General features: G+C 33.7%; 1 protein-coding gene across 1 annotated transcript in view; it reads left to right on the forward strand.

Moving 5' to 3' along the window:
• The first annotated feature begins 4,129 nt into the window (after positions 1-4,129).
• The window catches only part of KCNK12 (potassium two pore domain channel subfamily K member 12), a 237,150-nt gene continuing 220,546 nt past the window's right edge, over positions 4,130-20,733 (forward strand). The window contains exon 1 of the mRNA XM_053709346.1: positions 4,130-4,472. Within this exon, the coding sequence (XP_053565321.1) occupies positions 4,130-4,472 (343 nt within the window). The remainder of the gene's footprint in view (positions 4,473-20,733) is intronic.

A 20,733-nucleotide genomic window follows, 5' to 3' on the forward strand; every position in this document is an offset into this window, starting at 1 on the left:
ATATGACTACTAGTAGCAAAATTTGATTTAAGTACCTCTTTCTAGGTTCCTTACTTTCATGTGTTACATGTTAATTTGAGCTCATCCAACTTGACAACCTAAAAGATGCTGCCAGCCAAATTCACAAATAACCGTTGACTATTCTGATTATTCTAATCCTTGTAATTATTATTATCATCATAATCATTAACAGGTATTTGTATGTATGTTGTATTTGTATGTTATAAGCACATTCTATTCATGACCTGTATAATAAAAATTAAATATTGAAGAAAAAAAACAAAAAAAAAACACAAAAAACAATAGTTTCATAAAGGGAGTAAAGTTTTTATAGATTTTATAAAAATAAATATGCCAGAGACTAAAACTGGTTGCACTTAAATGTCTAATATAGGCTGGGAAATTAATATCATAAATAGGACCTGTATGTTAACTGTATCTCACTAAACACTCAGATTGTAATTCCATCTCAAAGCATACAATCTCTCTTATGATATTTCCCAGTCAACATAGGGCTAAATTACAAGTGGAGCACCCTGAATTTGCTCTTTTACAGGCACATGTTAAATAACTAACCTTTACAAGTGGTTGGTTAATGCTACCTCAAGCTCACTATAGCACTTTGCTCTAAGCAAAATTAACCAGCGGTCAAACCTCACACATTTGCGTGAGCCGGTATAACTGAGTGGAGCACATACAGTATATTGCGCTCAGGAAAGCGCAATTTAGTGATCCACTCGTAATCTAGCCAATAACCTGGTATAACTATAGTTGGTTACTATATGTGACACCTGATATAGTTACCATTAATCACTACTGGATTATAGATGTACTTTTTTTAAATTAAAGGGATAGTAAACCCAAATGTGTTGTTTCATGATTCAGATAGAGCATGCAATTTTAAAAAACTTTCTAATTTACTCCTATTGTAATTTTTCTTCATTCTTTTGCTATCTTTGTTTAAAAAGCAGGAATGTAAAGCTTAGGAGCTTGTCTATTTTAGGTTCAGCACCCTGGATAGGGCTTGCTTATTGGTAGTTACATTTAGCCACCAATAAGCAAGAGTAACCCAAGTTCTGAACCCAAACAAATGCTTAAAATTGGATGCTCTATCTGAATCATTAAAGAAAAGAATGTGGGTTTAGTATCCCTTTAAATATAAGCTGTTTTGAAAGTAAGGTTTTTGTTCATTAAATGTATCATTATAATTTAACTATCATAATATACAATTAAATAGCCCATACAACAGTTCTGCAACATTAATTCTATAATGTATTTAACAAAGACATTTGTAACTAACAAAGAACCTTTCATAAACCTAAAGAAAAGGTGTGGCTGTGCAAATATGCCTTGAGGTGTTCATACACTATGTAAATAAATTGTATAATAGACTGGGTGTATGTTTAAATGGAAATGAATCAATAAGCTATGACTTTAGATGATGCTTTGGTAAATGTATAAATGTGCATTATCTGCTTATTTTAAAGAGACACTGAACCCAATTTTTTTTTTTCGTGATTCAGATAGAGCATGCAATTTTAAGCAACTTTCTTATTTACTCCTATTATATTTTTTCTTTATTCTCTTGCTATCTTTATTTAAAAAAGAAGGCATCTAAGCTAAGGAGCCAGCCAATTTTTGGTTCAGACCATGGACAGCACTTGTTTATTGGTGGGTGAATGTATCCACCAATCAGCAAGAACAGCCCAGGTTGTTCACCAAAAATGGGCCAACTTCTAAATGTACATTCTTGCTTTTTAATTAAAGATACCAAGAGAATGAAGAATATGTGATAATAGGAGTAAATTAGAAAGTTTGCTTAAAATGTCATGCTCTATATGAATCAGAAAGAAAAAAAAATTGTGGGTTCAGTGTCCCTAGAGATTATTTTAATCTTTAAAAATATTACATTGGATTCAGTGGTTTGCTATTTTTAAAAAAGAACTTTAGAAAAAAATGAATATTTTATTATTAAACTGTTCAATACGACAAAACATCACTTTACCGGATTTCCAGTTAAAGATTTTTATTTTTATTTCTACAACCTTATCATTAGGTGGGGAAAAAAGAGCATTTCTTGTTTGCTTTTACTGTGCTACAGCATTATATACTCTACGATTCCCAGTAGACGCCAGTAACTACTGCATGCTGTCTATGATGACGGTGCAAAACAAGCAGAGAATGATCAATCTCACAAAAACAAGGTCTCATTTTTTTTTAGCCTTTTCATGCATAGAATAATTTGGAAAACAGCAATTATGTTTGTTAATCTGTCTGATAGTAGCAATAATTCAGATGTTGCTGCAGCAAAACAATTACTTTTCTTTTCGAAAGATTTCTACCAAAAAGAATAGCAATTCTAAACAAAATATATTGTGTATAGGTTATATTTGGCTAAAATCAGCCCTGGTTATTGCATATTATCCCTGATGTAAGACAAACTGCCTACAGAATAAGAAATCATCTCTCAAGTGTGCGCTGTAGACCAACTGTTCACTTCCATTTGACAGTGTTTAATGGAAAATACTAAAGCAAAGACTAAGGAAGGATCTGCAGTGCTTGCTGTCCGGGTCTGATTTTTTCTTCGGTGTTTGTGAAGCAGCAGTTCTTTTGTCTGCTTTTATAAAACTGAAGGGAAAACCAGCCTTTAAATTAAACTGAGCACTTAAAATACCAGGCTAAAGCTACTATAGAGCTGCAGTAGTCTGAAGCTGCACATTGTATAGCCTGCAGCACTTCAAACCTTGCAGTGCTGACCTAAGGAGTACACTGCGCAGAGTGCCAACACCGCTCTCCAAGGTTCTGAACTGAGCCAAGCCTTGAACTGCACGGTAAAACTATGCAAAGCTGATTATGCAACAGAACAGCTCTCTCATACTATGGAAAAGCATGCAGATATCTGAATACACCTTGTTGTATTTCTCTTACTTCAAAACTGAACATTTTTGGGCAGCTGCAAAAATTAAATTCATCAAAGAAGCTCTTCAAAGACACGAGGTAAATAAAGTCAATAGACATAGTAAAATACTGTTTTTATTTTTTTTTAATTAATTGTGGTTTATTTTTATCCAGTATTGTGTAATTAACCGCTTACATCGTATAGTATATGTATTCGGCACTAAGATTAATTTAATTAAATTGCCTTCTTAGTAACAGATCTATATTTATATATATAATATATATGTTATTTATGTCAGGTATATATCTTGTAGTTAATGCACTATGTAGGTTCACGTTTTCATTATAATATAAAGATAAACCTTTTATCTATGATATACTTTCTGAATTATTTTATCCTTGTCAGCACATGTACAGAAAACACAATGGAAAACTATTAACAGTTGTGTTTCTAACACAGGGTACGAGACAAGCAGGAGACAGATGATCAGGATATATAAAGATTATGCTTCACTGTGAAACAATGCTGGAAATACATACACTAGATAACTGAATATAGATTCAAACCCTGAAATGCAACGTTACAAAAATATGAAGACTCAGTGGATACAATTTTACAGATATTTCAAGTGATCTACAAACTTTTATATTGGCATTGCTAGAAAGGATACAATGTGTGTGCCCAAAGCCCTTGAGGTGTATTTGGAGTTCACGTCATATAGCAGGCTATTATTTCTTGTATGTGGGATTTTATATTCACAGTCTTTACATTAGTTCGGCAGAACCAGTCCTCATTATGGATAAGCAAAAGTCACTTATATAATTTAAGACAAATCTGTATGTATATATATAACTGTAAATATTAAGAAATCAACTTTACAGTATTTTTTTTAGTTAGCATCGAAATGACAAAAAGTCTGTAGGCTTAACTTAAAAACTATCAAAAAATAAAATATTAAAGGTAAAGTTCCTATAACAGTCTTATACAATTGTATTTCCTTTAAAAAACCTTCGATACTTCAATTGTGTCTCACTACCTTGATTTAAAATTATACACACACAATATGGGACCCCACACACAGCTTTGTTTGGTGTCTGCTTCAAGGAAAACTTGCAGGAATTGACCTGCATTGAACTTCTGTATATTGTCCCTCATGAAGAGCGATCCAATGCCTCTCTATCCAATGAAGTGTTGGCTGCTGTCCCCCCGCTCAGTGGTGCTGAAATTTGGATGATGCCTAGCAGGAGAACCAAAAGCTGCTGCTGCTTGTTGCCCTTGAATGAAGACAACGGTCGTTTTCTGCTTCTTGCTATTTTCATTATACTTTATCTAATAGCTGGGGCTACTATATTTTCCACAATTGAGAGCCCGTCTGAAGCCTTAGCTCATAATCGCTGGAATAGGATACTGAACAACTTTAGTAGTTCTTTTAATATCAGCATTCTTGAATTGCGATCCTTTCTAAGAGATTATGAAGCTGCAATGGCTGCAGGAATTAGGGCAGATGCTCTCAGGCCAAGGTGGGATTTCACTGGAGCTCTCTACTTTGTAGGAACAGTCGTGTCAACTATTGGTAAGAAACGCCTATCATTTTAATTAGAGGTGTGTAGTATATTTAAAGCTTGATTGTTTTATGAAGTAATAATGAGAATGTTTATTCCAGTAATTATCTGTAAGTAAAATACAATTTATTTTTATTTTGTTAAAAGGTACGGATATTTAACAGTAAATGCACACATTTTGTGAGGAATTCTCATTACTCCACAAAATTGTTTTCCATAGTTAATGTGACATTAAAAGTTAGACTGTCACAGCAGAAAATATAAGGTAATATGTTTTACTCTGTGTTGTTATGGCAACTGGAAAGTGCAACTGATTGAAATAGTGCCCTCTCAAGGTCTGCATTATACTTTTCACTATATAAGCAGAACATTGTATAATACTGTAGGACTAAGTCTAACATTCAAATACAATTTTACAGTCTTTCACTTTGCAATTCAAAAAGAAAATACTAATGTTAAAGATAAATTGAATTAATTATATATAGATGTGGTTTACTTTGAGTGTAATAATATTTTTAAATGCACTAAAAGTAATAATGTATAAAGGTTAAGCTATTTTTACATTTAAATTTTATAACTGCCTAAATAAATCTTCTTATCTTATACTACTTCTTTACTGTATATTATACCTGTTTTTCAAAATTCCTAATACATCAACTCAATACAAGCAAGATTCAATACAAAATGCAACTTCTGTATCCTAACTCATAATGACCTATAGGTATAACATTTTATTTGATCTTGGATTCCATAACACCATAGGTTTAACACTCTCTGGCATATAATACAGTCAACTTATATATGACATATATAATAAGTAACCAAACACTGCAAAATATTGAGTGCAAACTAAAGACTTACAGTAAGTTTAAAGGCCTAGTCTGTGAAAAAGTAAGTGTAATTAGTGGTTTATTATTATATTTACCATGCACATTTTACATAATAAATAAATATGATTCTAATGGCATTATAATAGTTTTCCTATGTTACATTTGAAATGTACATAACACGAATAATAAGACATTAACACACTTCATGGATGTGTGTGTGTATCTATCTATCTATCTATCTATCTATCTATCTATCTATCATCTATCTATCTGCATACAAACATTACCCTAAAACCTAATTTTATTTGATTTATTTGAATTATTATTTTAAAAACTAATCTGTAAAACCTCTTTTTATGATGGTTGATATTGTTGATAGCATGGTATTGCTAATGCATTTAAATTAACTTAATTTACTAAAGTTTAAAGTATTTACCATACTAGCCAATCTCGTTTCAATTGTAGTTTAGGCAATGCACAAAAATATATATAGTTTACACTTTTATTTTTTTTGTACTACATTAATATAATGTAAAATTGCTTGTTAGTTTTTGTTACAAAAATTAAATGTAAAGTGCATTAAGATGTATTTTTTTTTACTAAGAGGAAATTAACCCCCATGATTTTTTTAATTGAGGGAAAAAAATATATTTTAATATACAGGTTTTTGTTTTATTTTGCCCATTTTTGTTGTACAATGCCTCTGAAATTTGGGCTTGTTCCTTACACTCCAGAAAGACTGGAGTGCCTCCATGATACTTGAGCATAATGACTGTATTTTCCTACACAAAGATTGCCTAGATGAGAGCACAAGTCAATTTACATTTATTTGCTATAGCAAAAGAAACCAGGAACATCCCAGCAGGCTTTTCCAGGAGAGTATATACATACACACACATATATACAGTATATATATATATATATATATTGTGTGTGTGTGTATGTATAATATATATATATATATATATATATATATATATATATATATATATATATATATATATATATATATATATATATATATATATATACAGTATATATAAAAAATTGTATCCCTATTGTAACATTTATGTTTATGTCTCTGTTATGTTATGTTATGTAGTTTAAAACTATAACTACTAAAGAGTGAATTTTATTTATATGCAATTTTAAGGCTTGATTATAATCTAATGCAAATGCTTTGAACTGCAGTACTGTTTTGGTAGAAAAGTAGTGTTTCAGTCTTGTAATGTCAATTAATATAAATAATTTAATTGGATCAATTAACTAATTAAGCCATATTGACATGTTAAAGGGCAGCCCTACTAATGGCTTAGAAATATTCATGTTTGTGATCTTCATAGCAAAAACAAATACCAGCATCTTTGTTAGCAATTATAACATTACTATTGTGATATCCAGCTATATTAATATATTCAAGTAGGTGTTTGTGGTTTGCACAATCTATCAATTACATGATGTCACGTACCGTCTTTATTATTTTTATTTTTTTAAATATTTTGTTATCCTTTGTGAAGAATCAGGATTCCAAAACTAAACAGATAAGCTAAAATTGATGATATTCACATGCAAGTAGGGGATGGGAAACAATATTGAACTGTTTTACTTTTTCCAATTAATCACATAACATAAACATCACATTATTCACTGTAAACCTATTTGCTTCATCAAATCTCTCTTCTCCACATCTAATCTTTCACAATGGCATTGCTTGCTATTTTACTAATAATTGCTTATAAATACCATAAATATACCTTTCCTTTGACTACTACAAGATGTTTTGCAGACAAAAGAGTCTGATAGACTGTCTAATATGCACCAAAGATTTACAGTAAGAACATGATTGATGTATAGTCTCTGTTTCTTGTGTGTGCAGTTAATCCATCTCTGTTATAGGGATGATAACCCTTAATAATCCAGAAGTCCAAAACTACTGAATATTTAATTGGTAGCAAACATGATCAGAATTGCCGCCAACTGGCATTGCTATTATTTTTAAGGTTTTGGATATTGGAGCAAATATACAATAACTATAGTAAGAAAGCCTCATAATGCTGGAACATCTCCAAAGCCTATGACATTTTGAAAAATCTGTTGACGTTTATATAATTTGTAACAGTTATTGATTCTCGTTATTCATTAATTATGTATATTAGAATAATCAACACTTTTTCCAGCCCTACTTATTAATGGTCTTGTATAGCAAAAAAACAAACAAACGAACAGCTGTGAAAATATGTTATATTACATAAGCTGCAAATAAGCTATTACTTTCATTTGCTTTATGGATTTTCATATTGCATCATATTACTATACTGATATTTGGATTGAGTGCTGCACTCCACTGGCTGCCAAACATATTAAATGACAAGTTACATAAAAAAAATATGCTTTTAAATGCACACTTAAAGGGACATGAAACCCAAATTTTTTTCTTTCGTGATTTAGAAAGAGCATGTCATTTTAAACAACTTTCTAATTTACTTCTGTTATCTCATTTGCTTCACTCTCTTGATATCACTTGCTGAAAAGCATATCTAGATATGCTCAGTAGCTGCTGATTGGTTGCTGCACATAGAGGCCTTGTGTGATTGGCTCACACATGTGCATTGCTATTTCTTCAAGAAAGGATATCTAAAGAATTGAGCAAATTAGATAACAGAAGTAAATTGGAAAGTTGTTTAAAATTACATGCCCTATCTGAATCATGAAAGTTTAATTTTGACTAGACTGCCCCTTTAACTCAATCTATAGACTATTTTTCCATGGTGGATAGTCTCATTTTACAGGTATACCCCGCTCATACAGCGGGTTAGGGACCGGAGCCCCGCTGTAAAGTGAAAACCACCTTAAAGTGAAACAAGGCAGTTTTAGCTTTCTTTTCAGTGTTTAAAATCTTAAAAACATGTTTGAACTAACATATATTAGGGGTGCAATAGTGCTATGTTTAGTTTAACACTAGCACAGCAAGTATTCAATTAGTATTCAATAGATTCTGTACCTGTAAAATAGTGACAATTACTGTAGTAAAATTTGCCAGACTATAGCACTGAGACACAGATTGCACTGCAATGCAGTTAACAGAGTGAACTAAGCATAACAAAATGGTGCCAGTCACTTTTCTCGCAATCTCACAATGATTACAGCACTGTTTCAAAATGCTTGGAGGTTGAACTTCAGCTCCACAAAGCGCTGTATTAGCGAATCGCTGTAAAGTGAAGCGCTGTAAAGTGAGGTATACCTGTATTTATTTTACAGCCTTAATTTGTTAGGAAACTTTCAGATAAGAAATGCTTTACTGATTGCCAGTCAGCCAGTGATAAGGGCATGGTGTAAATTAGTGACTCACTTTTTTCAGAAGCAAATACACCTAGTGCTATAAATAATTATCTTTAGTGGCCCTACTATACAACATACATACACTATATGGCTCCCTTTGCACACAAAGAGGCGGCGCTTCTATCCCGCCAGTTGCAAAGTTCCAAAGTCTGTGCAGATCTCGAAAAAATAGATTCACAATAGTGATGTTTCATCAACACCCTTCCAACAGTGGGGTAGAAGGGCTGTCTCTTTGTTTGCAAAGGAATCCAAAATGGTTTTGGGAGAGACCTTGGCAGGCTTCATATTCTTATAGGGAAGTGTGATGCATATTATATCTATAATTATATTTAAGCTTGTTAATACACTATATAGCTACTAGTATGTGTACACCTAACCATCACTCCTACAAGAGCTTGTTGGACATCCCATGCCAAACACCTGGGCAATAATTTGGAATTTCCCCCTCCTTAGCAGCTATAATTCAATATTTTGGAGTGTGTCTGTACTAATTTGTGTCTATTTAGCTAAAAGTGGATTTGTGATGTTGGCAAGATAAGGTCTGGCTTGCAATAAGGGTTCAATTTATCCCAAAGGTGTTCAGTAAGGTTGAGGTCAAGGCTCTGTGCAGGTCAGTTGAGTTCCTCCACGCCAAACTCATCAAACCACGTCTTCCTCGACCTCACTTAGTGCACAGGGGCACAGACATGCTGGAACAGGAAATGGCCATCTGCAAACTGTTGCCACAAAGTTTGTAAGCACACAATTGTCTGAAATGTATTTGGGAGAAAATCAAGTGAAAGACGCTTATAAAGTGTGTACTAACTATCATTTACAACACTGCTAAATATATCTAATAGGTGGGCAAAAATAGATAATTCCCCGAAAGAAGGGGTAATAATTTAATAAAATAAATACTTAAAAACCACAATGGGGACAGAATGATGCAGTATTGCTAAAATATGTTAAACCATATATACTAATATGTAAGGGCTGGATAATTATCCAGTTAAATGGTATACCAGGGGGTCCCCCAGTGACCTATGTATCACAACTAATGTTAAACTGAAAACTCACAAGTAAGATGTCAAAACCCAATTTACAAAATAAAAGAAAAAGCGGATTATTTATAGATCCAACATATTATAAATAAAGCCACTCACAAATTTATTTTTAAAGGAACAGCAAAATTATAATTTGGAAACAGTGTCCCATTGTGTGGTTACTCTAATAGTCAATGTATGCATATATAACTAAGAGTTTATTCACATAGAATGCTGTAAATAAATAAGTGAGCTAAATAAGGATGGTAATATCCAGGTTGGATCGTACACTAATAATAGTGAGCTTGTTTATGGTTATCGTGCTGCCTCTATCTACTCTAAGAGACCAAACATTAGTTATATGGGACTATAAACTTAATATAGCAAGATATAATATATAGTTTGGTAGTATAAAATAGGTAAGGTAGTCACCACTGTATAGTATAATTACTATTGGTCTGAGAGTGTATAGGCAAATAAAATTCCTGTTGGGAAACAAATGTTAGTCACTAAGATGTTATATATTTAAACAAAGGTGCACATTTTGCACCCACAATTTTAATAAATGTAAGCTTAGTGAATATAGGTCACAAAAACTGCTGTTTAATCAAATTCAGGCGCACCTTTTGCACCAATAGTTGTAGTAAATACTGGCTATTGAGTATATATCACTAAAATGCTATATAGTTAAACATGGGAGCACATTTTGCACCAATATTGGTATTATAATCCTAGCTATAGGGTATATATCGCTGTAATGCTCTATGATTAGACAAAGGCGCACATCTTGCACCAATAGTTTGTTACAATACTCCCTGCTTCAATTATCAAAGTGAAATCATTAGCTATTTGTGGTATACACAATTTGATCGTAAGCTGCAGGGGAATACTATGCACAGCTGTTTTTACAAAGGGGTGACACAAATCGTCAGCCACAAGTGTCTTCTAGTAAGGTTAAATTAAGGTACGGTTTTTATAATAAGCATCAAGTTGCCACTATTGCAAATTAAAACAAGGATAAACGTCCCCACTCCCCTGACATGTTTCACCCGTAGACTTTATCAAAAGTTGAGCCACCGCATTCTTTCTGGTTATTAATTTTTAGTGATGAAAAATACCATCTGTTAACTGATTGGTCAGATTAAATGGATCTGTTAGTGATGCGCGTTCGTCATTGGCGAGGCTAGATACACATGCTAACAGGGGCGTGTACTTATTACTCAGCATGGACGGTTGTAATATTTTGACAGGTAGCAAGTTCTTACATCAATATAAATGAGGATTTTCCTCTGATTACATAATGTTGCAATGAAAAATTATTACAATCTTGCATTCTGGTTGTTAATTTTTACTTATGTTGATATTTAAGATCGTAGGTGCACTGAAAGTGAGTGATCAAAGATTGCTGGGATAGATTATTATTAGAGGTAGGTGTGGAAAAATTCACGAGCGTATAAATAGATAGTTTAGTAATTACTGTTTTGTGCAAGATTTATGTCGAGCGAGTATTTTATAGCTACCAAAAAGACTGGAAATCAAGAGTTGCGGACAAGTTCGATCGACATTTGTAAATGTAAGGTTTTCAATGGATTCGTGGCATAGTACATATGGTTATTGATCAGCACGCAGAAATTTAGACGGAAATAGTCACAAAGACCTCGCAGACAGCTTAGTACATGGAGCCCTATGTGTCTAGTATTTGTGACATTGTACGAAGCAGAAGTGCTATATCGTGGCAGATCATTTCTGCCGTAGATGTGAGCAAATTTCCTAAATGTGAAATGTGGTTAAATCATTTTGATACTGAGAAATAAAACAATAACAAGAAGAGGGAAGGCAATACTTAAAGAAAGATTCTCCCAGTATGACAAAATGTGAGAATGTGCAGCATGTCTGAAATAGGTCTGTATCCTGTAGCCTATCCAAAACCATAAAAGCAATCCCAGACCTATATCCTGGAATCCTCCACACACAGATTTTTTAATCAGACTGCCAGATAGTGAAATGTGATTCATCACTCCAGAAAACATGTTTTTTCGTTGCTTCAGAGTCCAGTGGGGATCTGCTTTACACCACTGGCTTTGAGCATGTTGATGTGAAGCTTGTGTACAGCTGCTCGGCCATGGAAACCCATTTGATAAAGCTCCCTAAGCGCAATTCTTGTGCTGTTGTAGCCTCTAGAGGCAGTTTGGAACTCTGTAGTGAGTAATGCAACAGGTTATAGGCAATTTTTACATGCTATGTGCTTCAGCTGCCCTCTGTGAGTTTGTGGGGTCTTCCACTATAGAATAATTGCACTTACAGTTAAATAGGGCAGATTTGGCTTATGACAAAGGTGTCATCCATTACAGTGTCACAATAATAGTCACTGAGCTCTTCCATATGACCCATTGCAGTGCCAATGTTTGTCACTGGATATTTGATGGTCATGTACTGGATTTTATGTACCTGCTAGTGATAAGTGTGGCTGTAACACCTAAACTCAATAATTAGTAGGGGTGTCCACATACATTTGGCAATATAATGTATATTGGTAAATTAAATATTCCATATGATTTTAAAAAAAGAACAACAACTGAAATAATCAGAGATTTGCTTAGATTTAGATCTCGGGGGAGGGAGGTCAATAAATAATAATTTCCCAATCATAATATTGGTGTAGACAATCAAATAAAATAAAAAGTAATAAATATATATTTATATTTTTTATATTTTTTATATTTTTATATATATATATATATATATATATATATATATATATATATATATATATATATATATTTTTATATTTACTGTATAGAGAGGGAGAGGGAGGGAGAGAGAGAGAGAGAGAGAGAGAGAGAGAGAAAGAGAGAGCTAAACACAGTATTTTTTACTCTATCACAAATATCTACTGAAATACGTTATTAATATTTTACTACATACATATGACATCTAGAGAGACAGGTTACCTCACATTAGAAAGAATAATCTCTTTCATATTAGTGGCCTCATGGATGGATGAATTTAAAGGACTATTAAATCCTGTAGGATTGCATAATCATCAAATGTATAATAAAAAAACAATGCATTAGCACATTAAATTTTAAATGAGCTGTAGATTTTTTTCAGACAAATTTCAAATTTATCTTATGCCTGGATAAGAGGTATTGCTGTGCACTCTTTCTTTACAGACATTGTTTGTGTTCAAATTTCAAATTGTCCTTACATTTCTCTGCCCCCTGTATCATGTGAGGTTTGTACTACCCTTATTTAAAAGAGTAGAATGTACACTCCTAAGTGATTTTACTCATGGGTTCATGGATTTACTTTTGAGTCGAAAGATTCAGAGCCCTTCCACATTTAGCGTACAAAACTGCTGTTTTTACAATAACCGTGTGATAAGCAGAGGAACAATGAACACCTCAGTTGCAAAAGAAGTTACTTTTCTTTAAAATGAGGGGCCACATAGTCGCACCAGGCTTAATTAGGAGATTTACTACTGTCTACCTTCAGTATTAGACTCTAGAGATGTGTTCAAGCTGGCACGTCCAGCATTAACCTCTTCTTGCCCCAGCTGTAGACACCTTAGGAATTGTACTTATTAACCAATTGGTTGTAAGAATCTGTTGCACTTAGAATGACAACGTGTAAAGAATAATAAATAATAAAATGGTTAAAGGGACATAAAACAAGTTGGGATAGAGACAAAATATAATAATGTGTACCTTAATTACTTTACCTGCAAATTTATACTGCAGTGCCTCACCATTAATCCTTTCTTTTTAGTTTCGGAATTGTAAAGCTCTATTTCCCCTCACACATTTCCTTCTATGGCTGTATCTATATCTATTGTTGCTTTGGTAGAATGCAAAAATGCATAGGTATTATCTGCTGGAGCATGCCTAGATGCTGTGAACTCATTTGAAATACAATGCCTATGTTTAAACACTGATAAGGGGGGAGGGGGGGTGCTTGGCTTCTCCAGGCAGCTTAGCTATGTAATTAATTTTGCTTATTTTTGAAAATTATTTTAAAATACTTGCAAGCAATTTTTAAACAATTGTTTATGCAAACGATTTTTAATTAATTAGCCCTTTTAGGATAGGCACAGATCTCAACCTGGTTTATGTCCCTTTAAGAAGAAAAATTACATAAATAGTTTGAAGTTCAAATTACTGTTAGTATATGTTACTTCTGAATATTAAAGTGCAGAAAAAAAAGTCAATAATTTTTGGCTGCCAGTTTTCTTTAACATTATATTAAGCATGAAACTTATATAACAAAGACATCACTTAAAAGAAGCATGAAAGTCAACATTAAACCTTTAAGATTCAGAAACAGGGTACAATTAAAAAAATAAAACTCCAATTTTTTTTTTTTCCTGTCACAGGAGCGAGCTGCACTTAGTCCTATGGCGCGGTCGGGCCGGGCTGTGACTATACAGCTGGCCCAATGCGCTGACTAAATATAACAGACCCGCTCAGCAGAGAGCAGAGAGAGCGGGTCTGTAAAAGCGCCATATTTTTAACATATTAAAATGTAAAAAAGGCATTTATAACTATAGCACTTAAATAATGTTATATAATTCTGCACTATGTACAGAATTATATAATATTATTTTTAAGGTTTACTGTCCCTTTAAATATCACGATTCAGATAGTGCATATAATTTCTAGACACTTTAAATTTACTTCTATTTTCAGTTTTACTTTAGTCTCTTCGTTCCCTTTGTTGAAAAAGACATTTGTCTCTTGTGACTGGCTCACCACATGTGCTCAGTTAGCTCCCAGTAGTGCATTGCTGGACTGGAGCTGACTTAAACTATGTGTTTAATACATTTGCATACGTTAAACACAGATATAAGCAATAGTGCAACAATAAAACTCTTACATTTTAGAGCATTTTCTTTTTGCACTTTTATGTTCCATTAATCTCATGCCCTAAATATTTTGAAGTCTATACTTTTTAGCATAAGATATAGCAAATTTCTTCTCAACAGCTGCCGGAGCCTTTCACCAAGGAAATGCCAGAGATAGCTGCAACACATTGACTTGTAACCAAAGGGTTAACTAGCCTGTCATTTCTCTTTCATCATATTTTGACTAGAAATGAATTTGCCTAGGAACCTCCTAGTTTACATAATGTTTACTGTAGTTCCCAGTATGAGTTACAAATCTCTGTAATTCTCTGAACTCAAAATGAAGTGCTTGAATGCTCCCTTTGGATTCAGTGGAAATGTTTTCATTCCCACGTCATTAAGTGACACCAGGAGCTTGCTGCCAAGGGAACATGTTTAAAACCCAGTATTGTCTCTCTTGAGCACAGCATGCGATTTGTTTAACCAATGAAACATCACATCATTTCCTCTGACCAACATCTGACCCTGTTAGGATGGAGTAATGTCAAAATAACCTCTTCATTTCCTTGCTGCAGGACTATCCAGTGGGAAAATAACATTTGTTTTAGAAATATATGAAAGGAAAATGGCTTTGTTATTTATTAAGCCTAAATAACTTTCACTTATTCTTCATTTGCAGTTGTTTTTTATCATAGAATATGTGTTTTATTTAAATTCTAAAAAAAGTGTTCATAAAAATATCATTTTTTTTCCCTATTACTAAATCATGTTAATACCAATTTGATTTTAATGTGAAACCTCATCTCTCATCTCAAACTCCATCACTCATCCACTGAAACTCCATACTCCCTCCTTTAAAACTCAATCGTACCTCAGGTATCAGGAATCATGTGTCAGACTGTACATCAGGGGAGCGATCACATATGTTGCATATTTTTCAGCGCAACTGCTGAAACCCATGTTGCCCGTAAGTTCACCTTACACATCAGGTGAATTACATAACACACGGCGCCATATGATATACTGGCGAAAATCAGAAAAACTGGCAAGGTTCAGAAGTGTGCCCAATTAAACTTAAGCCAGTATACTGCACACATAAAATAAAAATAAAGACTATTTTTTGTGTGATTTAAATTCACATGTAAAAATCGAAACCGAAATAAATAAATAAACCAACACCCCAAAACGTCATTCAAAGCCCTTAAACCGCCATCCCTCACATCGCAATCACTAATAAAAGTTATTAACCCCTAAACCGCCATCCCACCACATCCCAATCACTAATAAAATGTATGAATCCCTAAACTGCCATCCCCCCACAATGCAAAGTACCTAATTAAACTATTAACCCCTAAACCTCCATCCCCCACAACATAAAATACCTAGATAAACTATTAACCTCTAAACCGCCATCCACCCACAATGCTAAGTACCTAAATAAACTATTAACCCTTAAACCAACATCCCCCCACAACTAAAAAGTATTAAACTAATAACTAAACCCCCTAACCTAACACCCCCTAACTTAACCCAAATTAAAATAGACATAAATAAAATTAAAAATATACTAAATACCTAAAAAAATAAAAAATAAAAAATTATAATAAAATCTTCATTACCAAAAAACCCTAACATTACAGAAAATAAAAAAAACTAAGATTACTTAAAATAAAAAACCTAACATTACTGAAAATAAAAAAATACCCTTACAAAAAATAAAACAAACTAAAATATCCAAAAAAATATTCCTATTCTGATACCCGTGTTAAAAAAACACCCCAAAATAAAAAAACTAATCTAGAAATCAACTACCAATAGCCCTTTTGAAAAAAATAAATAAATAAATTACCCCCTAACATTACAACACCCCACCACCCAACCCCCCCAAAATAAAAAATCCGGACCCCGCCGCAACCTATATTATACATATTAACCACTAATCTTACCTAAATATTATAACTCTTATTAACTAAATTAATCCTATTTAAAACTAAATACTTACCTTTAAAATAAACCCTAATATAGCTACAATATCAATAATAATTATATTGTATCTATTTTAGGATTTATTTTTATTTTACAGGCAAATTTCAATTTATTTTAACTAGGTACAATAGCTATTAAATAGTTAATAACTATTTAATAGCTACCTAGCTAAAATAAAGAGAAATTTACCTGTAAAATAAAAACTAACCTAAGTTACAATTACACCTAACACTACACTATCATTAAATAAATTATTCCTATTTAAAACTAAATACTTACCTGTAAAATAAACCCTAAGATAGCTACAATGTAATTAATAATTACATTGCAGCTATTTTAGGATTTATATTTATTTTACAGGTAACTTTGTATTTCTTTTAGCTAGTTAGAATAGTTATTAAATAGTTATTAACTATTTAATATCTACCTAGCTAAAAGAAATACAAAATTACCTGTAAAATAGATCCTAACCTAAGTTACAATTAAACCTAACACTACACTATCATTAAATAAATTAAATTAATTAACTACAAATACCTACAATTAAATACAATTAAATAAACTAACTAAAGTACAAAAAATAAAAAAAACTAAGTTAAAAAATAAAAAAATAAGTTACAAACATTTAAAAAATATTACAACAATTTAAGCTACTTACACATAATCTAAGCCCCCTAATAAAATAACAAAGCCCCCCAAAATAAAAAATGCCCTATCCTATTCTAAATTAAAAAGTTAACAGCTCTATTACCTTACCAGCTCTTAAAAGGGCCTTTTGCGGGGCATGCCCCAAAGAAATCAGCTCTTTTGCCTGTAAAAAACTAATTACAACCCCCCCAACATTAAAACCCACCACCCACACACCCCTACTCTAACCCAAACCCCCCTTAAATAAACCTAACACTACCCCCCTGAAGATCATCCTACCTTTAGCCATCTTCAGCCAGCCGACCACCGATGGAACAGAAGAGGACATCCTCAGCGGCTGAAGTCATCATCCAAGGGGGGCTGAAGAAGTCTTCCATCCGATTGAAGTCATCATCCAAGGGGCGCTGAAGAGGTCTTCCATCCGATTGAAGTTTTCATCCAGGCGACGTCTTCAATCTTCATCCATCCGGAGCGGAGCCATCTTCAGACGAGCCGACGCGGAGCCATCTTCTTCCACCGACGACTTCCCGACGAATGACGGTTCCTTTAAGTGATGTCATCCAAGATGGCGTCCCTCGAATTCTGATTGGCTGATAGGATTCTATCAGCCAATCGGAATTAAGGTAGGAAAAATCAGATTGGCTGATTGAATCAGCCAATCAGATTGAGCTTGCATTCTATTGGCTGTTCCGATCAGCCAATAGAATGCGATCTCAATCTGATTGGCTGATTGGATCAGCCAATCGGATTGAACTTCAATCTGATTGGCTGATTCAATCAGCCAATCAGATTTTTCCTACCTTAATTCTGATTGGCTGATAGAATCCTATCAGCCAATCGGAAATCGAGGGACGCCATCTTGGATGACGTCACTTAAAGGAACCGTCATTCGTCGGGAAGTCTTCGGTGGAAGAAGATGGCTCCGCATTGGCTCGTCTGAAGATGGCTCCGCTCCGGATGGATGAAGATTGAAGCCGCCGCCTGGATGAAGACTTCAATCGGATGGAAGACCTCTTCAGCGCCCCTTGGATGATGACTTCAATCGGATGGAAGACTTCTTCTGCGCCCCTTGGATGATGACTTCGGCCGCTGCGGATGTCCTCTTCTGTTCCATCGGTGGTCGGCTGGCTGAGGAGGGCTAAAGGTAGGATGATCTTCAGGGGGGTAGCGTTAGGTTTATTTAAGGGGGGTTTGGGTTAGAGTAGGGGTGTGTGGGTGGTGGGTTTTAATGTTGGGGGGTTGTAATTTGTTTTTTACAGGCAAAAGAGCTGATTTCTTTGGGGCATGCCCCGCAAAAGGCCCTTTTAAGGGCTGGTAAGGTAATAGAGCTGTTAACTTTTTAATGTAGAATAGGATAGGGCATTTTTTTATTTTGGGGGGCTTTGTTATTTTATTAGGGGGCTTAGATTATGTGTAAGTAGCTTAAATTGTTGTAATATTTTTTAAATGTTTGTAACTTATTTTTTTATTTTTTTAACTTAGTTTTTTTATTTTTTGTACTTTAGTTAGTTTGTTTAATTGTATTTAATTGTAGGTATTTGTAGTTAATTAATATAATTTATTTAATGATAGTGTAGTGTTAGGTTTAATGGTAACTTAGGTTAGGATTTATTTTACAGGTAATTTTGTATTTCTTTTAGCTAGGTAGATATTAAATAGTTAATAACTATTTAATAACTATTCTAACTAGCTAAAAGAAATACAAAGTTACCTGTAAAATAAATATAAATCCTAAAATAGCTGCAATGTAATTATTAATTACATTGTAGCCATCTCAGGGTTTATTTTACAGGTAAGTATTTAGTTTAAATAGGAATAATTTATTTAATGATAGTGTAGTGTTAGGTGTAATTGTAGCTTAGGTTAGTTTTTATTTTACAGGTAAATTTCTCTTTATTTTAGCTAGGTAGCTATTAAATAGTTATTAACTATTTAATAGCTATTGTACCTAGTTAAAATAAATTGAAATTTGCCTGTAAAATAAAAATAAATCCTAAGATAGATACAATATAATTATTATTTAAATTGTAGCTATATTAGGGTTTATTTTAAAGGTAAGTATTTAGTTTTAAATAGGATTAATTTAGTTAATAAGAGTTATAATATTTAGATGTGTTTAATTAATATTTAAGTTAGGTGGGTGTTAGGGTTAGGGTTAGACTTAGTTTTAGAGGTTAACATATTTATTATAGTTGCGGCGGTGTAGGGGGGGCAGGGTAGGGGTTAATAAATTTATTATAGGTTGCGGCGGTGTAGAAGGGGGGCAGGATATGGGTTAATAAATTTATTATAGGTGGCGACGGTGTAGGGGGGGCAGATTAGGGGATAATACGTTTAATATAGGTGGCGGCGGGGTCCGGGAACGGCGGTTTAGGGGTTAAACAATTTATTTAGTTGCGGAGGGGTCCGGGATCGGCAGGTTAGGGGTTAATACATTTATTATAGGTGGTGGCGGTATAAGGGGGGCAGGATAGGGGTTACTAGGTATAATGTAGGTGGCGGTGGGCTCCGGGAGCGGCGGTTTAGGGATTAATACATTTATTATAGTTGCGGCTGGGTCTAGGAGCGGTGGTTTAGGGGTTAATAACTTTATTTAGTTGCGGGGGGCTCCAGGGGCGCTGGTATAGGGGGTAGAACAGTGTAGTTTAGTGTGAGTGCTTAGTGACAGGGGTATCAAGAAAGCTGGGAAAAAGCCGAAGAGCAGTGAGATCGGATGAGTGATAACTATCACAGTCCGCTGCTCATCGCCCCGTAGTTGGTGCGCGTCTTTTTGACAGCTTTATTGATAACTTTGGCGAGCGTATTCAGGTCCGCGGCGGCGATGTGAGGCGAGCTTAGGCAGGCGTATTGGGGCCGGCGATGGCAGGTAAGTAGACACGTTGATAACTAGGCCTCCAGGTGTCAGGTAGTTTATATAGTAAAAGCTGATCTTTTTTTTTTATTATCTACTTTATAACAATATATAATCACATATACATTTGTGTTTTTGCTTTTTTTTAACTGATAAACTTGATATGATTAAAACCTTTTATAGTCATACCAAGTAAAAAAAAAAAATAAAATATATATTTGTGTTGTTTTTATCAAGTAACCACATCAAATATCAAAGCCATCCTATTATATTTTGGACAAATGATTATCCAAACATGTTCAGCTTATATGGTGCAAGCAAAACTCTTTTGTGATTTGTAAAAAATAGCGAAAAACACGACCACTCGCAACATTGTGTGCCCTCACGTGTGTGCTCGTTTGGGTTGCACACTCTCTGACTTCGTGAGTTTTCGTTAATTCTCTGTGTTTCTTGTACATGGGCACCAGTCAGCTAAGTTTTGGGCGGGGTATCTGTCCGGCTCATCAAAAATATGTTGTTATTATTATTCTGTTTACAAGTATTAAATTGTAGTTATATATTATGACTCAACTGTCAGATGTGAAAAAAGAAAATGATTTTTTAGTGATATCCATATCTTGAGAACTACTGACCTTAGAATCAAGAAATGTGGCATGTAAACTTAATTTATAATAAAGATTTAACATTTTTACTTTTCTAACATCTTCGGCTTTTGAGATATAGGTATCCTCATAAATCCCCCCCTTCCCTTTTCAA

The sequence above is a fragment of the Bombina bombina genome, chromosome 4, assembly GCF_027579735.1.
Source record: "Bombina bombina isolate aBomBom1 chromosome 4, aBomBom1.pri, whole genome shotgun sequence".
Lineage (NCBI taxonomy): Eukaryota > Metazoa > Chordata > Amphibia > Anura > Bombinatoridae > Bombina > Bombina bombina.